The sequence below is a fragment of the Megalobrama amblycephala genome, linkage group LG4 (assembly GCF_018812025.1).
Source record: "Megalobrama amblycephala isolate DHTTF-2021 linkage group LG4, ASM1881202v1, whole genome shotgun sequence".
Classification (NCBI taxonomy): Eukaryota; Metazoa; Chordata; class Actinopteri; order Cypriniformes; family Xenocyprididae; genus Megalobrama; species Megalobrama amblycephala.
The window spans coordinates 35,514,661-35,537,624 of record NC_063047.1 but is presented as its reverse complement, the minus strand read 5'-3'; the positions used below and the strand labels follow the sequence as shown (position 1 = coordinate 35,537,624).

General features: G+C 38.2%; 1 protein-coding gene across 10 annotated transcripts in view; it reads right to left on the bottom strand.

Moving 5' to 3' along the window:
* Positions 1-1,179: 1,179 nt before the first annotated feature.
* The window catches only part of kank1a (KN motif and ankyrin repeat domains 1a), a 52,835-nt gene continuing 31,050 nt past the window's right edge, over positions 1,180-22,964 (bottom strand). For 6 of the 10 annotated variants that reach the window (XM_048189072.1, XM_048189073.1, XM_048189077.1 and 3 more), the window contains 10 exons: positions 12,479-15,121; positions 10,495-10,647; positions 9,507-9,603; positions 8,942-9,127; positions 7,607-7,694; positions 6,792-7,011; positions 4,958-5,100; positions 4,610-4,810; positions 2,530-2,628; positions 1,180-2,221 (listed from right to left, as the gene is read on the bottom strand). In XM_048189072.1, the coding sequence (XP_048045029.1) occupies positions 2,162-2,221; positions 2,530-2,628; positions 4,610-4,810; positions 4,958-5,100; positions 6,792-7,011; positions 7,607-7,694; positions 8,942-9,127; positions 9,507-9,603; positions 10,495-10,647; positions 12,479-15,121 (3,890 nt within the window). In that variant the 3' untranslated portion in view covers positions 1,180-2,161. Of the gene's footprint in view, positions 2,222-2,529; positions 2,629-4,609; positions 4,811-4,957; positions 5,101-6,791; positions 7,012-7,606; positions 7,695-8,941; positions 9,128-9,506; positions 9,604-10,494; positions 10,648-12,478; positions 15,122-22,296; positions 22,428-22,964 lie in introns of all 10 variants that reach the window. The other 4 variants (XM_048189080.1, XM_048189079.1, XM_048189075.1 and 1 more) reach the window with 3 other exon arrangements.

Below are 22,964 nucleotides of genomic sequence, written 5' to 3'. Positions count from 1 at the left end.
GCTCAAGAAACATTTAATGTGTACAATTGTACAAAATATTTGTGTACAATATTTTTTTTCAGGATTATTTGATGAATAGAAAGTTCAAAAGAACAGTGTTTATCTGAAATCTAATCTTTTGTAACATTATAAATGTCTTTACTGCCACTTTTGATTGATTTAATGCATCCTTGCTGAATAAAAGTATTCATTTCTTTAATTTCTTTTAAAAAAAAATAAAAATAAAAATTCTTACTGACCCCAAACTTTTGAACGGTAGTGTATAATGCTACAGAAGCTTTGTATTTCAGATAAATGCTGTTCTTTTGAACTTTCTATTCATCAAGGAATCCTGAAAAAAAAGTACACAACTGTTTTCAACATTGAACATAATCATAAATGTTTAATGAGCAGCAAATCAGCATATTAGAATGATTTCTGAAGGATCATGTGACACTGAAGACTGGAGTAACGATGCTGAAAATTCAGCTTTGCATCACAGGAATAAATTACTTTGTCAAATATATTTAAATAGTACACAGTTATTTTAAATTGTAATAATATTTCACAATATTACTGTTTTTTACTGTATTTTTAATTAAATAAATGTAGCCTTGGTGAGCAGACGAAACTTCTTTTAAAAACATTAAAAATCTTAGTGGTTCCAAACTTTTGGACTGTACTGTATATATCTCATAACGGTGTAGTTACGGTATCAACCAGCAGGGGCTAACGAGCCATTACCAGCCAGGACATTGATGATGATAATAATAACTCTATTTGCAGTGTCCATATCTAAAAGGCCTCTTTAATAGAATTGAGAAGCTGCTCATCATATTTTCATTCCTGCAAATCCCACCCCAGCAAAGGACTGCAACAAGCTAAATAGTTGGCACAGTTTTAATTAGGCCTACTTTATTAAAATATAGTAATAAAATAATGTTTAATATTAAGTTATGTTTAAAAATATGCTGTTTTAATATAAGTATTTACATTATTTTCAACTGAATATTTCCTGTTTGAATAATAGTGCCTAATAAGAAAAGAGAGCTCAAGCCAGCAAGTCATGTCTAAATGAATTAGAAGTGTACATTAGCTGTCCTTTCCAGTAGAGGGAGACACTGTACTGTTGATCTGGAAGAAACTGGAATACTGAAAGAAAAGTTTCACAGGAGAGACTGAAAAACCAGGAACAAGCCATGTCGTTTTAGTACTTTATTATCGAGTTATAGGCTACTGTCGGCAGTTTTCTGTTATATTTGTGACTACACGAAAAGCCACATATTAGATGCAAGACATAAGTTTATTACATAAAGGCCAAGCTATTACATCTACATATGGCAAACATACATTATATACAATGAAAGTACAGTTATTTCTGATAAAAACTTTTAATTGGTAAATATATCTGAAATTTTCTAAATACTGTGATTTTTAAATAGATAAAATGGCAAGTATAAAATTAAGGACCATTTCCAATCTAGAAATATATGTTTCAAATAAGTTGAAAGTCTGTATTTCAACTTGTGATACGCACTGGACATCACTGCTGAGGTTTTGATAGAGAAGAAAAGATTAAAACCCCAGAGGCTGAAAATATTGGGCAGCATATACATGGTACAAATATAAAACTCATTATCATCAGGCAACATTGGCCACAACTTGGAATTATAAATTATTGATTCTTAAAAAAAGGAGAAAAAAAAACAAAACAACTTTGAACAGAACTATAGATAAGCTTTAAGCCGCTTAAAGGAGGAAAAATACCAAGACATATTCATATATTATAAAATTCCACATTTATATGAGAATAACAATATTCTGAATTCAACTCCATAGCCACGTTCCAGTTGACGTCTAGCTCTGATATTACGCTGGTGATTTCAGGCAGAAGAATACTTAGTTTCGAATACATTCAGGGTGAGTACAGGTTTGAGGTCTTGAAAGGACTGACACTTAGCTAGCAAGTCCATTTGTATTACAGAATCTGAAAGCCACGGAGAAAGACATAACTTAGAAGAAGTTTGCAAAAGTGCTCAGTATAATTGCCTACTGTCCATTAAGTGAGGTTTGAAGTACATTTTCAGTCTTTTAGCTGTAGATTTGGTTTCTAGCTGATGAAAATGGTAGGCATGGCAGAACCTGAAAAAATAGCAGCTCAGGCAGGGTGGGGCAGAAGCAATCAAACATGTCCCTTCCTTGTAGGACTGGGTGAAGTCTTCCTCCCAAGTCGAGGCGTACCCTGTGAACAGATGACAGACATAAAAGGTATGATTAACACACCAAACATGAGTCAGCTGCAAAATCTATAACCATTATAAAAGGCCTTCTTCAGACCCTAAACTCTGGTATCACAAAATAAATTGTCATTCTCCACTGAAACAGTCCAACAGGTCAAGATTCTTTAATATTAATAGTTCTCTGAAAAAAATATTCTGATTGTTTTCAGCTTCTTTCAAAAGAACATTTGAATTATTATCATAATGTACAAATACATAGATAAAATGAATGCACTGCATATGAGCTGAATGTGAAAGTGTGGCCACTCACTGGTGACTGTGCTTTGGAGAAGTTCATATGGGCGTACAGCAACACTGCTATGTCCTTATGACCCGCTTCCAGAGCAATAGACAGGGCATTGCTCTCATCCTAGGGACAAGAAGAAAAACATCTAAATGACCAAATGCCTCATTAGCCTTATTTGCTGTGCTGCCTCATAACAATACCGCAGTATCCATTACGAGAAATGAGTTGGACACATTATAGAAATATACTTCATATTAATGAAACATATTTGGTGGATTATCTAGTTTAACCGAAAAATTGTACGTTTTGAAATTTTACATTTTTTGGCTTCATCAGAAAGGGATGACACTTGGTGACTTGTCACATTAGCTATGTGAACACAAAAAACATCATGGACATGATTCGGATACGTTAAAGGGTCAGGAAAAAAAGTCACACTTGGCTTCTTCACAGTCAAAAATGACCGACATTCTAAATTAATGGGAAATACAAAAACTCAGAGAATCTACTGGTGGTACGAACTAAAATCAGCCACTGAGCAGAAAATGCACAGCAATGAAGGGGGGACACTCTAAAATATCAAGAATGCAAAATAGACACAGAACAGACCCAGAATGATTAACCCTTAAATGCATACCTCGGGTCTTTAGTGACCCGGGACGTAATTTACTACTTTCCTCCTTGTTCATTTTTTAAAGTTAGACATCAGCCTTCTTGGTATTCCTCAATCAATTCATTATAAAGAATTTAACAAGAAAAAAAATCGTAAAATTATAAAAGAATGCCTATTTTTGTATTCATTTTTTGTAAAAATTGTATAGGGTCGCAAACGACCCGAGGTGTGTATGAGTGTACATATATTTTTTCTTCACAACAATAATTGAATCTTAGATGACGGAATAAGTGCAATTCACCTTTATTCCACAAGGTGGCAATGTCTGAAACACAATGCTGAAGTGACGACTCATTCAGACAGAAAACGAAATAATAAAACAAACATGAAATGGCTCAGCGATTTACTGCAGAGCAAATACTGAACGCAATCAAATATGACTAACTGTTACTGCATGGATCTGGTGAAGCTGTTAGCGACTGAAATATTGATTTTGAAGATGTTGAAAATTATATAGTTTTGAGAATACGTTTGAGATCGCGAATGGGCTCATATTTGTGACCTCAAATATAAAACTAGCCTATTATTTGCTGAATTTACTGGGAACTGAGCTCTGAGGAGGACAGTGAGGATGGCATAAAACATCTGCTCAAACTGAACACTTTCAAGCTCCAAAAGGTAACAAAATATGATTTATTTTATTCTTATGTAATTGTTACTCTAATATCAGAGGAGTTTTATATTAACGCGACAGGTAGAGATCCTTCCGTGTTAGATATAGATCCGGGTCGATAAAGACCTGAATATGTAAGAATGATTGGTGAAACAGTCATGCATTTAAGGGTTAAGCTGTGATAAAGTATACCTGTTTTTTGTTACAATTTTATTGGATTTTGATGTAATGTGTAACAAAATATCCTCCTCTGTGTTCAGGTTTGACTGTGGTAAAATTATTGCAAAAACTGACACTTCAAATCAACATTTCAAAAAAAAAAAAAAAAACCTTGACAAAAAGTAGTCTTTGAGAATTTGAGAAAGTATAAATTCAAACCCACAACTTATAAATAAATAAATATAAATATTTATGTCTAAAACCACTAGAGAATTTATAAGCCACTTTATATAGAACTAAATGGGAATGTAGTTACAACATGGCATTAGAGACAACCAGATGGGACTAATCTACCTTCAAAAATTGGATTTTAGATGCCTTCTCTCTATTTTAACACGGAATACTATTTTAATTGAAAAATACTTTTTAAAAAATTTTTAGAAAAAAAATGGTGTAAAAAAAGCTTATAAAAAAATTGTATAAATATTGCATAGTATAATAAAATCCCCTCAAAATTCTGAATAATATTATTGAACAAAAATATATTACATTGATTTTCCTAGGGGAAAAATGTTGCATTTCAAGTCTTTGGTCACTTTTGAAGTGTGACCCCTAAACGAAGAGGTCCAGAGGGTTAAAAGGGGACTCTGCTCACTCACATTATCGCTGAGTGTGGCGTCGCAGCCCGGCTGAGCCAGCAGCAGCTTGACTATCTCAACGTGGCCGTGTTCACTAGCACACATAAGCGCGGTCGAGCCCTCATCGTCCTGGATGTTGACGTCTGCACCGCAGGCGAGCAGAGCCTTCACCATGTCCATTCTGCCATGACTGACAGCCAGCATCAGCCCTGTCTGACCAGCCTGGATTCACAATGAGATCAGCTTAGACAAGTCACTGACGACTGTGTGAACAGCTATTCATCTAGGTTAATGCTAATTTATAAACATACTATTTAGCTTATTCCTGTTTGTTAATAATGCACAAACACTTTGTCGGATCACACTGACCTGGCTGGCTTTTGCATTGACATCTCCTTTGCTGAACAGTTCTTCAACCACCCTCATGTCCTTCGGGGCCTCCACGGCAGCTAGCGCTGCTAGCATGATGGGAGTATAACCCGCCTTGTTCTGCTGATTGACATTGCAGACATCTGTAACGAAACAAAGAACAGGGGAATCAGAGAGACCGCTGAGCCCACCCTTGAAGTAAATGCATTTGGAAGGAGGCAGTCTTTTGTGTGAATTTAAGAGTGGGGACATACAGGGCTATTCAGACTCAGAGTCATGGGCTATGGAATAAGAGAAGGACCAAAGCGGGGCTTCGCTGACTGGCAATGGGGCAAAGATGGCCAGAGGGTCTGAGAATGGAAGCAGACAATTGAGACAATGGGGGCCGCCCAAAAAGAGTCAGATAGTAGAGGAGCACAAAGGCGATGGGATAATAGCCTTTTATTTTCAGGAGTTGAGGCACCTCATCATGTGGTATTCAGAGAGGTCTTTGGTGCTTTTCGGAGGGGGACAGTGGGAAACGGCATGATTCTGGATGTGGCTAGAGAATTAGCCATTAGCTAATTCGAATATATTTTAAAATATAGTTTATTCCTGTGATGGCAAAGCTGAATTTTCAGCAGCATTACTGCAGTCTTCAGTGTCACATGATCCCTCAGAAATCATTCTGATTTCACGCTGATCTGCTGCCCAAAAACATTTCTTATTATTATCAATGTTGAAAACAGTTGAGCTGCTTAACATTTTTCAAAAATATTTGATGAAAAGAACAGCATTTATTTGAAATAGAAATCTTTTGTAACAACATAAGTCTTACTGTTACTTATGATCAATTTAATACATCCTTGCTGCTTAAAAGTATTGATTTCTTTCTTTCTTTCTGACCCCAAACTTTTAAATGGCAGTATACTACTGCAGCTGAGATGGCGAAGGTTTTGAGCCATACAGACACATCACAAACACCCATATTTGCCAGTGTAAAACCCATCACCATGATGATAGGGTATTGTGGGTGGTTGCCAGGGTGTTGCTATGTCGCTACTAAGGTGTTCTGAGTGATTTTTAGTGCATTGCTATGCGGTCGCTGTAGGATATTCTGGGTGGTTACTTACTGGCTCAAGTCAAAAGACAAAATGGTAAGTTTTTCTGACTCCGTTAACATCTGGTATTAACATTTGTCTCTAGTGATCCAATCACAAATGCACAGCGCTAACTACAGGTGTAAAGGGGCCCAAACTGTTTTGTGATCTGACATATATGTGATCACATGTGTCAAAAGTACTGACTTCATTACCTAGTCGGTACTGAAATTTTAAAAATGTGAAGCTTTGAGCAGACTCATAAACACCTCTGATTGACCATTGTGTTGACGCGCTCATCGGATCTGTCTGTGATTGGCTTCAATAACTAAAGCTTCAAAAACGTTGCACAGATACACACGGGAGCATTTGAAAGCAGGCGTCTATCGCAGAGCGGTCCGCTGAAAGAGGCCTGCTTTCAAATTCAAACACTTCCGTGTGCTTTCAAACGCTCCCGTGTGTTGATCATTGTAGCCAATCACAGACATATCCGACGAGCGTGTCAACACAATGGCCAATCAGAGGTGTGTACGAATCCACTCAACAGCGCACAAAGCGTCACATTTTTAAAATTTCAGTACTGACTGGAACCAAAGTCAGTACTTTTGACAACTCTACATGTGACTTTTTATTCATACCCATGCATCTCTAACACCACCAACAGACCACCTTCACACTTGTCAATCATCCACTGCTCTAAAATCTGTTTGTAAGTGGCTTTAAAAGAAAATGTGGAATGTGAATCACATACTAACCAGCATCCAGCAGCTTCTTCACAATGTGGAAGTTGGAATGGGATACACTGTAATGGAGGGCGGTGTTCCCGTTGCCATCGGCCATATTTACAATGTGTTGTAGCAGGGCAGTGCAGATGCCTCTGAAAGCATTCAGGTAATCCTCCACCATCTCCGCCACGGCCGTTTTCTGACTGGACACACGGAACCACTCGTGCTGTACTGTGTTCACATATGGCCTCTGGAATGACACAAAATGATAAATATGATTGAGGTCAGTATGTATTACAGGGGATTTACATGGTTTGTGCTCCATTGAAGTAACACTTAAAAATGGAAGGAACCCTAAAATAAATGTAAAAGCATAAGATTGGTAAACGGAACCAAAACATAGAGAAACATCCAGCATCTTGTTTCATAATGATTCTAATTAGTCTAAATTACGTCCACTTATTTGACACAGCCTTTCTGAAATTCAGGACAAATACAGCATTGACTTGAGGCAGGACTTAACAGTAGGCCTGTCAGTGCACAGCTGGGTGCGTCTCAGACCCTCTGTTCAGGGGTCAGCAGAAATAAGTGTTGATCCAACATTCTTTTACACCACGTTAACCACAAAGGAGCCAATATCCTTCCCGTTCAGGCGCAGTGAAGCAGAGCATGAAGAAACATCTAAAACTCTAATTTGCTTTGAATCGCTTGTTTGTTTGGCAAGATTGGTTAGTGAGCAAAAAAAAAAAAAAAAAAAAACCTTTTCACCAAATAGTTTTACTAATCCGGAATCACGGATATTATTTTTGTGCACTGCGAGTTTACACAAGGTTATGTTTTCTTACCACATCTTTACTAGATAAAGTCTTGGGGTCGTTGAGGTGGGATTTCAGCATGTTGCATGCAGAAAGCATCTTTTCATTTAACTCATACCTGGGAAGAACAACAAAAAAAGCCACATTACTATTACTGTAAATACATGACACTTCTGACTGCTAACTAGTATTGGGTAAAGCACCCTGCAAATAAACATGCATTTTTTAATTATGAATGAAAACCACGTTCGGAGGTGGTCAGGTGATTCTGGACTCTGAGCACACTTGACAAAGATATAAATGCCAATAGATTTTCCTTATATCTGCAGAGTGCATAATCTGTAAAACAGAGGTTGTGCCAAAAATAATTATCCACAACTCAAGGACTAAGTCAGTTTTCCGTCATGCTCCATTTTCCCATTAGAAAAAAAAAAATTGCTTGGTATTTTCTTAACATGACATAATTTCACAAGAACGTCTGTGTCTTATGCACTGTTTTGTGGCTTCTTGGCTCTCACAATGTAACAAAAGACAACAGACACTGCGGTCTTGTGATCTGGTTATCCGATTTAATGAACAATATCCCATGAATTATTCTACTGGACTAAACCAGGAATCTCTATTACTCTATTTTCGAAGTGGCGATTTAAAACTTTATTTTTCTCCCCTTTGCTTTAATCTCCCTTTTACTTTAATCTCTATTAGTATCTTTTAAAGATGGAATGCTTATACAGTAGGGAAACAAAATTGACCAGATACATTCTTTTTAAATGTCTGTATTTAGAACTATCTGTCATATATTATATATATATATATATATATATATATATATATATATATATATATATATATATATATATATATATATATATATATATATATATATATTTTTTTTTTTTTTTTTTTTTTTTTTTTTAAGCTTTCCATTTTTCATGGGTAAGTGCAATCAGCTCTCTAATCACATTGGAGACGCACTGAAATGCAAAGTGGCAATGCATTCTAGCTAAAGAATATCCAGAAACTGTCCAGATATGAAATAATGGTAATTCCAGGTGGAAAGAGGACTACTTGGAGATTATGAAACGTAGTACTTTAGGACTCTTTCTTATAACTCATGTCAGGCTTGGTATGCAGGATTTTTAACTGATATGATTATACAAAGCTCCCATTCCTGCCTCCAAAGTGTCTACATTCCTCTTTTTAAAAAAATATTCAGATATTACATTGCAGACATTACATCCAAAATACCTTAAATTCTCTTTCTAATGCAAGTGATATTTGAATTGGTCTAGAGTCATAAATGACACAACAATAGCTATGAATCACTTGTCGCATCTGGATCTAAGAGTAACTGGCAGTACTTGCCTCTGCCTTTTCTCCTGGCCTAAATCTTCAGTGTCTCTATCTTCATCCACTGCTTCATTGTTCCTGAATTCTTCTTTCCTCCTTTCTCTCACATTCCCCATCTTGTCTTTCTCCTCCCCTTCATCCTCTGAACCAGAGGAGCTGCTCTCTTCTGAGCTGGAGTCATCACTTGATGTCGTCTCATACCTAGAGGTGGAAAACAGCATGGAGTTGAATCTATGCGCATTTACATAATGCTTAATGCATAATACCCGATTCTGATTTTTTTTTCAACTGCGGCACTGATTTTGTAAAATGACTAGTTATCTGTATATTTCTTCATGGCAAGAATACATTTATACTGTTATGTTGTTGCAGCTTAAGCTAAACTACAACTAACATTTCATGCTATTTTGTAAGTAGCCATGTAATAACCTTTGCTTTTTTTATTCTTTTTTTTTTTTTTTTTAATGACCAGCTGGCTGTATGCCTTACAACTGAGATTGTGATTGTTTTTTTGTTTTGTTTTTTATCATACGCTTCTTCCATGAGAAATGTTTTTCTCCTCTTGTGAAAGAGAACCTACCCTCCATTCACACCAACAAACTGCAAGTTCTTTTTTGTGCCATTAGGTCCCTGATGACCGTCTTTCTTCATGATGGACTTCAGGGTGCTGTGACTGCCTAGTAGAAAAGATAAATGCAGGCGATTGATTTATATTGTTATTGTTTTATATTGTTAAAGTGGAGACCACCACAAATGCTGACAGAAATCTACACACCCTATCAAAATTGAAAAAAACGCATAAAGCTGACATCATGATTTATGAAATACAGTGTTATTGCTGTTATGGGAAATGAACAAGCAGAATCTACTTTAGCCAGCAACAGCTAATGAAGACCATAAGCTGGAACTGGCTACGTTACTTTTCCAAATCTGACAGAGATGTAGAATGTCCAACCCTTGTTGTTGTTTTCAACAGAAGAAAATATGAGGAATAATCAGGCGCCGGTAGTTCAGGAAAAAAAAAAAATGTTGCATATCAAACATGAGTTTTGAAAAAAAACTAGCCTATGTGAAGCAAAAGATACACATCCCACAGCCTAAAGCTATGGCAAACATGTTAAGTACAGGCTTCGCTCTGCCAAATACCAAAGAGGATCACCGCCCCTCTCCACAGAGACTGAAAAAAGAACAGTTCTGAGAACTGCCAGAACATGCCCTACAGATGGACACACTCTCTCTGACTGTCTGTATCTCTAACATTGTATACGATGAAGGCATTCATTATCCACGTTTCCCTTATTTTGACAGGTGAGAGCAGTTGAATCCCTGGAACTACGTGCCTTGAAGCTGTTAATCTGTTAGATGCTCTACTAAGACAGTCACACAAGGGTTGCTTCATGAAAAAAGCCATCCGTCTAGGAGTTCAACTTGAAGAAGTGACTTCTTTTATAATGGTTAATCACGGTCTTAGTAGTTCAAAACAACGCACTGATTATTAACTACAACTGGCTGTAACTGCAAAAATATTTAAAAATATTTCTCTTGTTTGGTGACAGAACTGGGCATACCATGCAATGCTGTGGACATTTGCTGGTCCATACGGCTTTTCTGCGTAGCTGTGCTCCGTTCATGTGAGTCGTCAGTATAGACATTTCCTATCTGTGTGGCCTCTGTTTTCACACTACTCGAGTGGGAACGGACTGCACTGACCATCTGCGTTTCTGGATAAATAGAACAAGAACAGGCAGATATGAGGTACAGCAATGTATTTCTTTAAAACAACATGCATTTTAAATAGATGTTCAAATCAAATTTTAAATGAAAGTAATATAATGGCATTTTGCTGATACAAAAGGTGGAGGTACACATGAAAGGTAAAGAGAGGGATCTGTGGTGACTGGAGTCTTGACCTTTTCTGAAACACCTCCATATCAAATAAGTGATATCACAGTATTTATTTCAGCTAATTGAATGTTATGAGCATTTTAAAAAAAGAACAGTGGAAATAAGTCATATGTGACTTAAACGGCATGAATGTTTTATCAATATCAGGAGATATTGATGTGTTGTGTGTCTCTTGAAATTCATCCTTGCAGAGCTTGAAAGAACTCAAAGTGCATGTCCAAGAAACCACAAAAAAAAAAAAAAAAAAAAAAAAAAAAAAACTTTCAGCTATATAAAAACAAACGGCTTGGCAATTGATCATTTGAAACTGAGGGCTTTCATAATCACATAACAGCAGACAAAAATAAAACAAATTTTCATGTAGATGTATCTGTTATTGTTTATATTTAGTATAGGTATGATACTGTACATAAATTACTCACTCTCAAATTAGACATCCAAGACAATACGATATAGATCCTGCCAAAACAGAATTGCTTGAAAAGGGCAACTCAAGATCACAAAGAATTGTCAAAATACTGTTCTTACTGATTCTCTCATAGTTTTAAATAATATGTAAAATGGTTATAGTATGAATCTGAATTCAAGTCTCTACATATTCTTCATATCAGATGGTCTTTTATTGGCATGTGCCAAATGTAGAAATGTAATAAAAACATTTCTGCAAAAGAATGTCTGATATGGCGAATACCTGAGCACATCTCCTGCTTAATCTAGAGCCAAATCGGTCCACAGCAGACATGGAAACACTGAAGTCTTGGCAGCTGCTTTGACTGACCATTGGCCATAATACTCTGATGTGCATGTAAAAATTCTTTCTCACTCTACAGAGTAGAAGGAAATATTTATAACTTCAGAGCAGTCCATAAAAACTCATGCTGGTATTTCTAAAGAAAAGATGAGATAGAAATACAAGATTCCTTTTAGATTTAGATTCGATTAACTTTTAGATTCCTACAATTTTTAAGCCTTCGTTCCTGGAAATAAAAACAGAAATACTTGTGCACACACTTAAAGATATTTTGGACATGCTTCATGAGGCTGGCCTTGTAGAGAGAAAGTCTTTGCACAAGGTTTCTGTCCATTACATAACACAGTGGACCTATGAATCAGCATCAGCAAAGACAACAACAACTAGCCATTTAGCACAAGCTGCTGCCTTCCAAAAGAGATGAGATCACTGTTGGATTAGATCCAAAGCCCCCCATGCATTTTTCAGGGTCAGAGAAAACTATGCCCTGTCAGATCGTGTCAGGCATCATTACAGACACAAACGCACCATGTACCCTCTTGTCTCGTCCCTATTCCTCAACATACTCAGCAGGAGCAGGGGCCTGAGTGCAAATATAGCAACTTTGAATATACAGCAGCGCTTCTACTACACATTCAGTGATATTTTTCTTCCTCCTGCTTGTATGCTCTTTAGGTTGAGAATGTAAAATGAAAAGTAACAAAAGAACAGTGAAATATTTAGCATATGAACATTAAAACTACATTTTCACAACAGTTCACTTATACCTACCAAAACCAGACAAGATTAATGAGGTCATTGCAAAATGCAAAATGCAAAAAAAAGAGCCATTTTAAAATCAGCACAGGTCCTCAAACAAACATTGCTCATATAGGATCAAGCAAACTGCAACTAACCTTTCACGATGTGGTCTGATTTCTCATGTTGGCTTAGAAGGTCCATAGTGCAGAGTTCCTCAAGACTTCCATACTTCATAACTGAATTGATGGATGATAGAGTAGTAACTAGCTCACTGTTGATGGAGCTAAACTGGGATTGTTGAGGTGGGCCGAAGGCATCTGCCAGCTCACTGTAGTTCTGAGCGAGCAACATCTGCTGTTCCTGCAAGAGCTTCTGCACTCTCTCTATGTAGTGATCAAGTCCAACACCTGCCCCAGCCTGTGACTGGATGGGTCCTGCTGATGACATTGATCCCACAGCAACATTCTTAACTTGGGTCGGGGTAGGACACTGAGAGGGGCCACAGGCAATGTTCCTTGTCTTCTGACCGACTAAGAAGTTTTCATGTATGCTCATGTGGCCAACCCCAGCCTCTTTGGTTTTGCAAGATGCTGACTTATCAAGCATAACTTCTTCAGATGATGTAGTACCTACTGAAACTGAACGTGTTTTCAATGTGGCCGGCACATCTTTTACAAGACCATCCCCAATGGCTATCGTACGTGTTTCCACTGGTACAGTGCTTACTTGTTTGTCTTTTGAATAGGGTTGTGTATTCGTGCAGGAATCAGTAAGAACAACCTTGTCTGTATTGGTTAACTTGCCTATTGTCTCAATTTCTGTGTTTGTGTACTGGGAAGAACAAGTGGGTAAGACCATGACTCCAAAGTCAGTTCTGTGAACTTCATCTGTTGCTGAGCTCTGGGATGCCATCTCCTTGATGGGCCTGACCATTACGTCCACTGAACAATCTCCACATCCAATAGACCTGAACTCCTTGGCTTGTTCAGCCTCTCTTTTGCAAAGTCCTAAACCTTCAGCTGTTAACTCAGTGTTGATCCCCATTTCACATACACTTAATTCCAGTCCTACACTCTGGTTGCACATCACAACCTGCCTGCCAACACATTGATCCTGAACCTCAACACGTTCTTTTACAACCCACAGCTCCATTGGCAACTCTGGACCCACCAAAACATGCCTTGCATCTGGTCTGCAAGTAATGCCTACTGAATTCATTTGTTGGACATGATTTGTGCTTGCGTCATTAAACTCAACATGGTTTCCAACACATTGGCTCTCTGTGGACACTCTGGCCTCCACTGAAGTGCTGTACATCTCTGGCCTTGCCATCAAACCCTTGTCTGTTTTTTTTCTCGATCCAGCCACTTGAAGCTGAAGCTTTAGCTTTCCCATCTCCATTTCGTGGGTGGTCTCCTTAAGTTGGACCTCCAGTCTGTAGATCTTCTCTTTGAGAGCTTCGATGGTCTGATGCTGCATCTCAATTTCAGCTTCTGCCTCACTGCTCATGCCTAGCATGGCTTCAGTCACACCAACTCCTGTGCTCTTCAACTCCTGCTCCGTTCCAACAGCCACATCTCTGCATCGCCCAGGCGACTTTCGGTAAACAACCACGTCGTTCATGTTCTCATCAGCTCCAACACCAATGGACTTGCTCTCACGGCTCCACCTCTGGATGTTTTGGTTTGTTCTTTGCTCGGTTTGGTGTAAGCTGTGCTTCATTTCCTCATTATTGTCCTGTATATTCCTCTCCAGAGCCTCCACTTCAGCTGTCAGTTGCCTAAACTCTTGTAGCCTTTGAGTGCTCTGCTCAGTGTTCTCCATCTCCTCAATGTGAAGTTCAGAGCCTGTCCTGAGCTGGGTCAGGGGCTCATACTGATCAGCACTGCCAACACTATAGGAGCGCTTCCTAAAACCTCCACACGGACTCTGTCCCGCTACCTTGGAGTTCTTCATTTGGGACACTAGCTGCCTTTTCTCTTCTTGCAAGACTGATATCTTGACTTGAAGGATTGGGATGGTCTTTACCTGCTCTTCCAGTTCTTTTAGTCTCTTTAGAGCCACTACCATCTGTTCTCGAATATGCTGAAGGTGCAGGGGGCTAACATTGGTCACTGGTGTGGTCATGCCTGAGCTGAGGGGACTGTGGCGTATTGAACTACCCATAGAGGATGTGAAGTAGGGGTTGTACTCGCCATTGCCTAGATGTCCATTATTTGGGAAAGAATGTGGGCTAGGTGAAATCTGGCTTGGCCCATAAGAGCCACTGTAAGAGGACAAGGAACTGGAAGAGCCCATTCCGCCAAAACTGGCCAGTCGCCTGCGAGGTGGCTCGTTGACTAGTGGCTGCATTAGGAGCCGCTCTTGCTCCAGTCGCCTTCGAGTCTCCATCAGTGTTTTCTCCACTTGGGGGTTATGGCGAAGAAGGCGGGGAGAAGGTGGTGGCAGCAGCTGCTTTGTCTCAGAGACTTTCACAAAGGCTCGGGAAGCTTCATGGACTTGGGCAGTATGGCCAGGGGGGGCTACCTGGTTCTGAGGCGTGAAGTAGACAGGTGACTGTTTGCTCTCATCGCTGTTGGAAGAGGACAAAGAGTCTGTTGAAGTCCACTCAGTCTGGCCACTGCAACTGCTCTGAGGAGGAGGCACAGACCTGACCACTTTTGGCTTCCTCTGGATGTTTAGCTTCTTGATGGTGTTGCCCCTCTCAATGTCATCAACATACTTAAGGAAGTCCAGGTCTAGCTGAAAGCCATATGGGGTTTCCAAGCAGTAAGGGTCCTTCTCATCATCATCTTTTTCTGCAACAAAGTGAAAACAAACAGAGAGTGAAATTAGTTATGTTATCCAATCATTGTATAAATTTATTAAATGATCTCTTTAAAATATACAAAATGATCTAAGAGAAGGTAACGTACGATCGGTCCTTAAAATGGTGTTAAAAAAAAAAAACCTTTATAAACAACAACAACAAATGCATTCACCAAAAAGATTTAAACAGCCAGCTATTCTAAAAACAGAAATAAATCTTTATTTTGACAGAATGGTTCCTCAGTCTCAGTAAGTCCTTGGTACATTAAGACATATTTATAAAGTTTGAAACCAGTTCCTATGGTTGCAGGCACAAAGGTGTGATAATGGTGTGATCACTACTGTCATACCCAGTAATCATAACAGTGTGAGTCAGTCATTCCAACACCACTTTACACTTATTCAATACATTGCTAAGATTTTTCCAAGAACAGTCAAACCATTAACTAAGAAAAAAAGTTGAACTTTCCCTCTAAAAATAAAGATGTATTCTATTCATTTTCATGGCAAAACAAACTCCATGTGTTTGCTGAGCATTTGCAAGGTGGGGGCAAGTGGGGGTGGGGTTAAGGGAAAACAAGGAGAGCAAATATTTCTTTCTATCCAAAAATCGATTTGGTCTGATGCAACTGGCAATATTTTAAACATTTCACTCACTCACTACCTATCAGACAAGAAATACCTTGACAGAGAGGCAAAAACGTTAATAGTTTCTTTTCAGCTAGAAGCCAAGGAATATCCATCAACAGAGCTTATATCACAGTCCAAATTCCACATCGGACAGAGAATTCCTGCCATCAGTTAGACAGATTAACTCTCTGAAAGCCAAGACACTTTCAGATGATTTAGAGAGCAGACAGCGCATTAAGCACAAACAACAAACCACTGAACACATTTTCTTGGTACGTTTTAAGGACAGATGTAAAACGCATCAGAGTTTACTTGACCATGTAACACCCATTCAAACATTGCCTCCCATGTCCCTTATATAGGTTTAACTGAAAGAGGTTTTGAGAAGGTTAAGGCAACCTAATCCCTCATTGTTCAAGCGTCACTTACCCCAAGTCAAACAGCAGTCCTCATGCAGCGGTGCCTGTTCCCTTACAAGCCGTAATAGTTTTATAACTAGAACAAGCTGCAGGCTGCCTCCCCTCACTCACTGAGCACTTTCTCAACCTTCACTCCATAAGGGGAAAAATTCCACTATTGGTGTAAACTTAGCCCAGCTCAGCGCCGCCTGTGATAGGCTAACTGTCTCTACCAATCATGCAGCACTTACACCGTTTCTTCTGTCTTGCCTCTCTGAAAGTGCTCTTTAAACACTTCGTAACCCCTTAAAACAGTGGTCCCTTTTTAAACACTCTTTCCAAGCATGTCTTTGTCATATTAAGAAGCCTAAACTCACCAGACACATAATACAAGTTTCAGTTAAGCTTTTGCTGCTCCTTAATGTGAACTACGTTTAGGATCACAGATAAAAACACCAAGATATAGTGACATGAATATGGCTTTTTTCAACGACAATAAAAGTTTACAAGGATAGCAGACCAAAAGAGACATTTTTTAAATACTCGTTTCAATACTCGCTTCATTCTTTATTTAGCCAAGCAACAATCATTCAACTGCAGTGACAAAACCTCTTTTACTGTATTTGCACAGCAACAATCGCTAGCTTGTTAAGCACACCCGCTAGCTTTGCTGACTATAGCAATAGCACAACAGCAATGTCATGGAGAGAGACACAGGCTCGTCTGGTACGAGGAACAGACACTTAGGCAGCTGAGCGCTGACCTCACCGGGAGGGGGCTGTAAACCTGTGACACTAAAGGGACAAGCGAGAAGCAAGGGAAACGAATGAAAGCAGTGTGAGAAACGGCTCCAAGAATAATCCACCCACACTCTCTTTTAGCAGTCTAGAATTACACTACTCACCATCAGACACAAAAACAGCCTAGAGGATGTTCAGATCAAAATAGTTTATGCTACGGGCAACGTACTGAAGCAAACTTACTCTATGTTGGAAAGCACTTTTAACAGTGTAAGCTAGAATGGTTTAAAATTCAGCTGGCAGCAAGTAAAATATTTTTTTTTTAAAGACCAAACTGAGACAGTACTTACAGAATAAAACATTTTTGATTTATACATAAAGACATTCACACTCCACCTGTGTTAAATTCAAAACTGATGGTAGTGCTCTCCTGTATTTAGTGCAGGCTAAGGTTTCAAGTTATAGTCATTGTCATGAGAATTATTATTATTTATTTTTTTTAATGTGATTGGCTAAAACCAAAAAGCAAGGATATGGCAGTGACCCGTAAGAGAGAGAGAGAAGAAAAAAGACTCATGTTTCTGACAGGTGGACAAACAAACGTGACACACGATCATTTGGCATGTCTGTTGTCACAAAGTTATTTATGGACAAAATAAGCAGAAAGAGGTCCATGTAAATGGGGTTTGTAAAAAGTATGGACAAGTGTGATATCTACAGGAAGCTTTGTTGTTTAAACACTAATAGCAACTGATTGTGTCAATATATATATATATATATATAAAAACATTCAGCCAACATTAGCAGTGCTTTAAATGATTGCCCAAACTATCTAAACTATTTAAAAAGGTCAGAAAAAATGGCCGATATAGTAGAGAGGAAATGCTTTGGGATATCGCAAGGGAATATTTGTAAATGTTGTTGCATTTAAGTGTTTTTTTTTTTCCTCTCCATTGTTTTCTATGTTTACTTGGAAATGCTGATGCACAAGATGGCGCGAGAATTCTCACAAGACATCCACTTTTGACCAAATGTAACATTAGTGTCATGTAAACAACTTAAAATAGATGTCCAAAGACAGCCCTGCTATTTTTCCTGCTTTATCTGTGCACTGCTTTTAATAAAAGAGATGGACAGAGAAGAATTAGTACAAGTGTGCCTCACAATCTTTGAGTTTAAAAGGTCATGGCTTATCTACTGTGTCTAGCAAAAACTGTCTGACTAAATGTCCAAAGACATGTCAGCAAGTAGCTGCTAAATTTTTGAGCGATCAGCATTATGTTGTGACCAGAAACCATGCTGCCTTGCAAAAGTAGAATCATTTTAACCAGACTGTTATCTAAAATCTGTAGTTCCAATTTGTTTTTGGTTTCTTGTATGTTCTGCCTATTACACTTGAGGTCTATTCCAATACAACACTCCTGAGAGTATTCATTTCCAATTAGAAACCCCTAAGGACAATGAAATCTCCGTGAATCTCTCAAAGAGTTGACGATCACCTTGGGCATGAGATCTGCTGAATGTTAGCAATAAAAATAGATGCCTATTTGAAGGTCTGACCTCAGATACCCAATTCTGTGATGTGGGAGGAAAAACAAACTTCGTAAATCAGCTTGTTTTGCTAACCACAAAACCTATATGGAAATTTGAGAGATCAGCATGTCAGGAATGATGACATACACCCAAGTTCTCTTTCACAGTATATGTGCATGAAATGTTTGAGAAAACAAAACCTTACAGACTTTTCAAAATATTACAGTGAAGTTTCACACCAACAGAATATGCTAGCCATCTCCCAGACATAATCTATTTAATGACAGCTAAACCCTGTAAATTCCACAGACTACAATGTTTGCATGAACATTTAGATTTATTTTCACTTTTACCTGAACAGAACAAAACATGTAAGAAACTGTAAACTAAACAGTTACATGAGCACTTGATAAGTAAATAAAACAGATTTATTACCAAGTAAATAAAACCGATAAAGACCATTAACAAATTTTTCTGAAAAACATAAAAAAATAAACACTATTATTATTACAAAAAAAAAAAGCCTGTAAGCCCCAGCTGGAGCTTGTGAATATGGATATATGGAATATTGTCAGGTTTGAAACATTTATACAGGTATTTCAGGCGTATGCATTGCAAAAACTAAAAAGCCCACATCAATGGCCTCCAGATCTTTATAATGCCAGTTTGCTTCAAACAGACCAGGGTAGCGTTTCCCAAAAGCATCGTAAGCCTAAGCTGATCGTATCTCCATTGGTGGCAATGGTTCTAAGATCAACTTAGGCTTACAATGCTTTTGGGAAACGCAGCCCAGTGCAATAACAATGCAAGTTACAGCAGTACCTAATGTAGGACGGGGGGTGTAATGTTGCCTGGTGGACCCTCCAATGGAGTCACTTTCAAATATGATATTTAACAACTACAACAGACCAACTTGAAACCTGAAAAAATACAAATGCAACCTTCTTGAACATTTCCTTTTAAACCAAATCAGCAAAACACAATTGACATAAATCAGTAATTAAGTATCTACAAGACTTGATCCATTTTACTTAATGGCCATTCATTCAGTCTACCTTTAAATGCCTAGAGCACTGAATATAATACTGTTTTGTCACTTACTGGGACAGGAGTTTGGCTGTAGCAGGCTAGCATTACTGGTCTGAGCATATCAGAGCCTTCTCTCAAACACACACACACACAGAAGAGAAAACAGAGGCCCTTTTTCTCACTCTGGCCTGGTATTTCCTGACCCGGCCCATGGAAACCACGTCAGCCCTCTAGTTTAATTATCCACAGAAATCCACGTCATCTTCAAGACCACACTAACAAACACACAGAGCCATTAAACAAGCACAACAACAATGCTGGAACAGATACAGAAGCTTCTCTAATACCTGCCATGAAAGAACAGAGCGAAACACCAAGAGAAACGGTGAACAGATCCAGTTTATTAAAGCATTTATATTAACTAAACCTGCAGTACCATCCCAGACAAATGCTAACCCAGCCAATATTAGCATTAACTGAACCAAAAATATCTGAAAGAATGGCTGTAAATGACATGCAGGGGATTATTGTAGACAGGCTTCAAATTATTACAATTAATAGGCCTGAATCATGGTCTTGTTTCATTCATTATATAAGCAAGGTTTTCAAACTTGCTGCTGTGATTCAGCTGATATACAACCTTGAATACCCCATGAAATGGCCCAAGGAGTAGTTTTCTTTTCTGGGAACAATGTGTCACACACAAAAAAAAAAAAACTGTAAATTTTAAATATCTGATCATTCTGTCAACTTCCACCATAGAAGACCACAAAGCAAACAAACATGGAATAAAAGCCACAAAACTTCCATTTTGAGCTCATGGTTTTGCTTTACAAAACTAAACTTGGACCTAATGTCGAATTCATGTACTCAAATTATGCACAGATTTTAGCAGTCACGTCCGATCTCAGGCTATAAAAACACTTCTAAATGTTCAATACATGTATCTGCTTTGGAAGTTTCTACACACTAGATTAGGATGAAAGCTTGACTTTGCAGACACTCAATATACAAACTGAAAATATGTTTAAAGGTTAATGAGGTACCAGATCGCTTGAATAAAGTAGCCCATTGTAACTCAACAGTAATCAAGTACCATAGTGTCCAACAATTTAGCACGTCCATTAGCCCTTCAATCTTGACATGCTAATCAGCTAGAACTCTAGACTTTATAATGGCACAGCTTGGCAGCCTTGTTTAACACCAAGTGCTCTGGCCTTAGTTTGCTGTGGAGGCGCCATATGGAAAGAGTCCAAGACAACACAAAATCTCCTTTAGGCTATTACTGACCTGAATTTCATTGTGTAAATATCAAAGGTGAGGGTTCACCGACACAGACAACCAAAATGCCCAAAGAAGATACAATATCATAAAGAAAGAAGCTATCTATTGACTGTGTTAGTTTTGTTAAGCTGATTTCCCTAATCTACAACAAAAACATGCCTACTTGACATTCAAAGTACCATCAAAATGACCTTTTGTCAACACAAGCTGGCATAAAAAGGAGCAAAACCCATTAATTCAATTTATTTGCATTGCATCACTCAATATAAAGCGACTGAAATAACAGTTCTTCTTATTACTCATGTTGTTGCTCTTTCACTTTATCGTCAGAAGGAATGTGCAGTGGAATGTGTTGATGTTTTGGTTGAGTGTTCGGAGCCCAGCAAGGCTGACATGCAATATTTCACAGCATGCTGTGAAAATCACGCTACTGTCCCATTTAAGATATGCAGGACTGCACAAAAATTGTGGGCTTGAATCCTCAAACAGTGCTCAACACTCAGAAAAATATGTCTCAAAACTCTAAAGCATATATTTGTTCAAATGTTCACCTGGGTCTTCACTTGGCAAAGTTAAAGCTGAAGTGTGTAAATTTTTTCTATATTAAAGGTCCCGTTTTTTGTGATTTTTTGAAGCTTTGATTGTTTATAGTGTGCAATATAACATGTGTTCATGTTTCGCTTGTAAAAAAAACACAGTATTTTTCACATAATTTACTTATCTGTATACCGCTGTTTCCACTGTCATAAAAACGGCTGATGACTTCCTTGTTCTATGAAGTCCCTCCTTCAGAAATACGTAACGAGTTCTGATTGTGCCAGCGGTTCCTGTGTTGTGATTCGACAGCAGTTTAGCGCATCTTGCCCGGAAAGGTCACGCCTCTTACCATAACGTGGAGATGCACGCGCTCAGTGTTATTGTAAACATGTCTTTAATTTTACCCTATCAATTTGAGCCGGAATCAGTGATTGGACTGCGGGATGAAAATAACAGCGTTTCGACAACATGGCGACAAACACACTCTACAAACGCAACTCTTGTGTATTCCTGTGGGCGGAGGTTAGTCAAAAAACTGTTTTAGTGATGTCATTAAAGAAGGAAGTAGAGGGATGTAGTCCAAACTGGCCGTTCGATGTAGGCGACTTCTGTTAAATAAAATATCTCGCTTGGCATTGAACTTTGAGCTTTAAAATTTTACAGATTTTATTTATACTCTAACAACAACATTACACACTAACTAAAGTTTGAAACATGGGATCACGAAGAACGGGACATTTAAAATACTTTCTCCTTTTCCATCTTTGTTGGCCTGGTTGTTTGCGATGCTCAAAAAACTAAGAAACCAATGGCGTGAGTCTGGGGTGGGACTGTTTAGGGGGAGTGTTTGGGAAACCTGTTTGACAACAAGTATTATTTTTGCAATTCCATTTGGTGACTCTACCGGTGCAGAAATTACACAGTTTTAACTAAGAATAACTCTAGGCATAAACGCTGATGATTCATTAGTGAATAGAACAGACAATCATGCTAATTAAAAGGGAGGGGTGTTACCTGAGGCACTGCCGTTAACGTGCATGGTTTGGGCCATGGCCGCAGAGACTCGTTCGAAATCCCACAGAGAGCCTGAATGCACTCATGCAAATGTCATGCATCAAATCAGCTTGCCATGCAACCTGCAAACTGGACAAAACAACAAAACACAAAATGTCAAGACACAATAGCACATGCATGATTCACAACAAATACACATATTATACATATAGTACAAACAATCCAAAGTCAATTTGAAGTTCACGAAACCAACCATGGGCTCAGATCTAAAATAGGTGAGGCCTACGTGACGCACCTCAGTATTGCAATTTTGTGCTTGTCTGCAAGAGCTTGTGGGTAGTTTAACCAAAACATGAGCTTTCATTGAGGTCATTTAATATTTAACAACAAACAGAACTAACCTTCAAATGGTGGGCATATAGAAATAACCTTGTGACAAATCCTACACTCTCATAAAAAAAAAAAAAAGGTTCAAAAGCTGTCACTGTTTCAAAACGTGCACTTTTGTACCTTATTTACTCCTAAAGGGTGCATATTAGTACAGTAAATGTACATATTATTACCTAAAGTGTATATATTAGTACCTAAATGGTACATATTAGTACCCTTGAAACTGTACCAGTAACAGCTTCCATTTTAGTAGAACCATTTTTTTTTTCCTGAGAGTA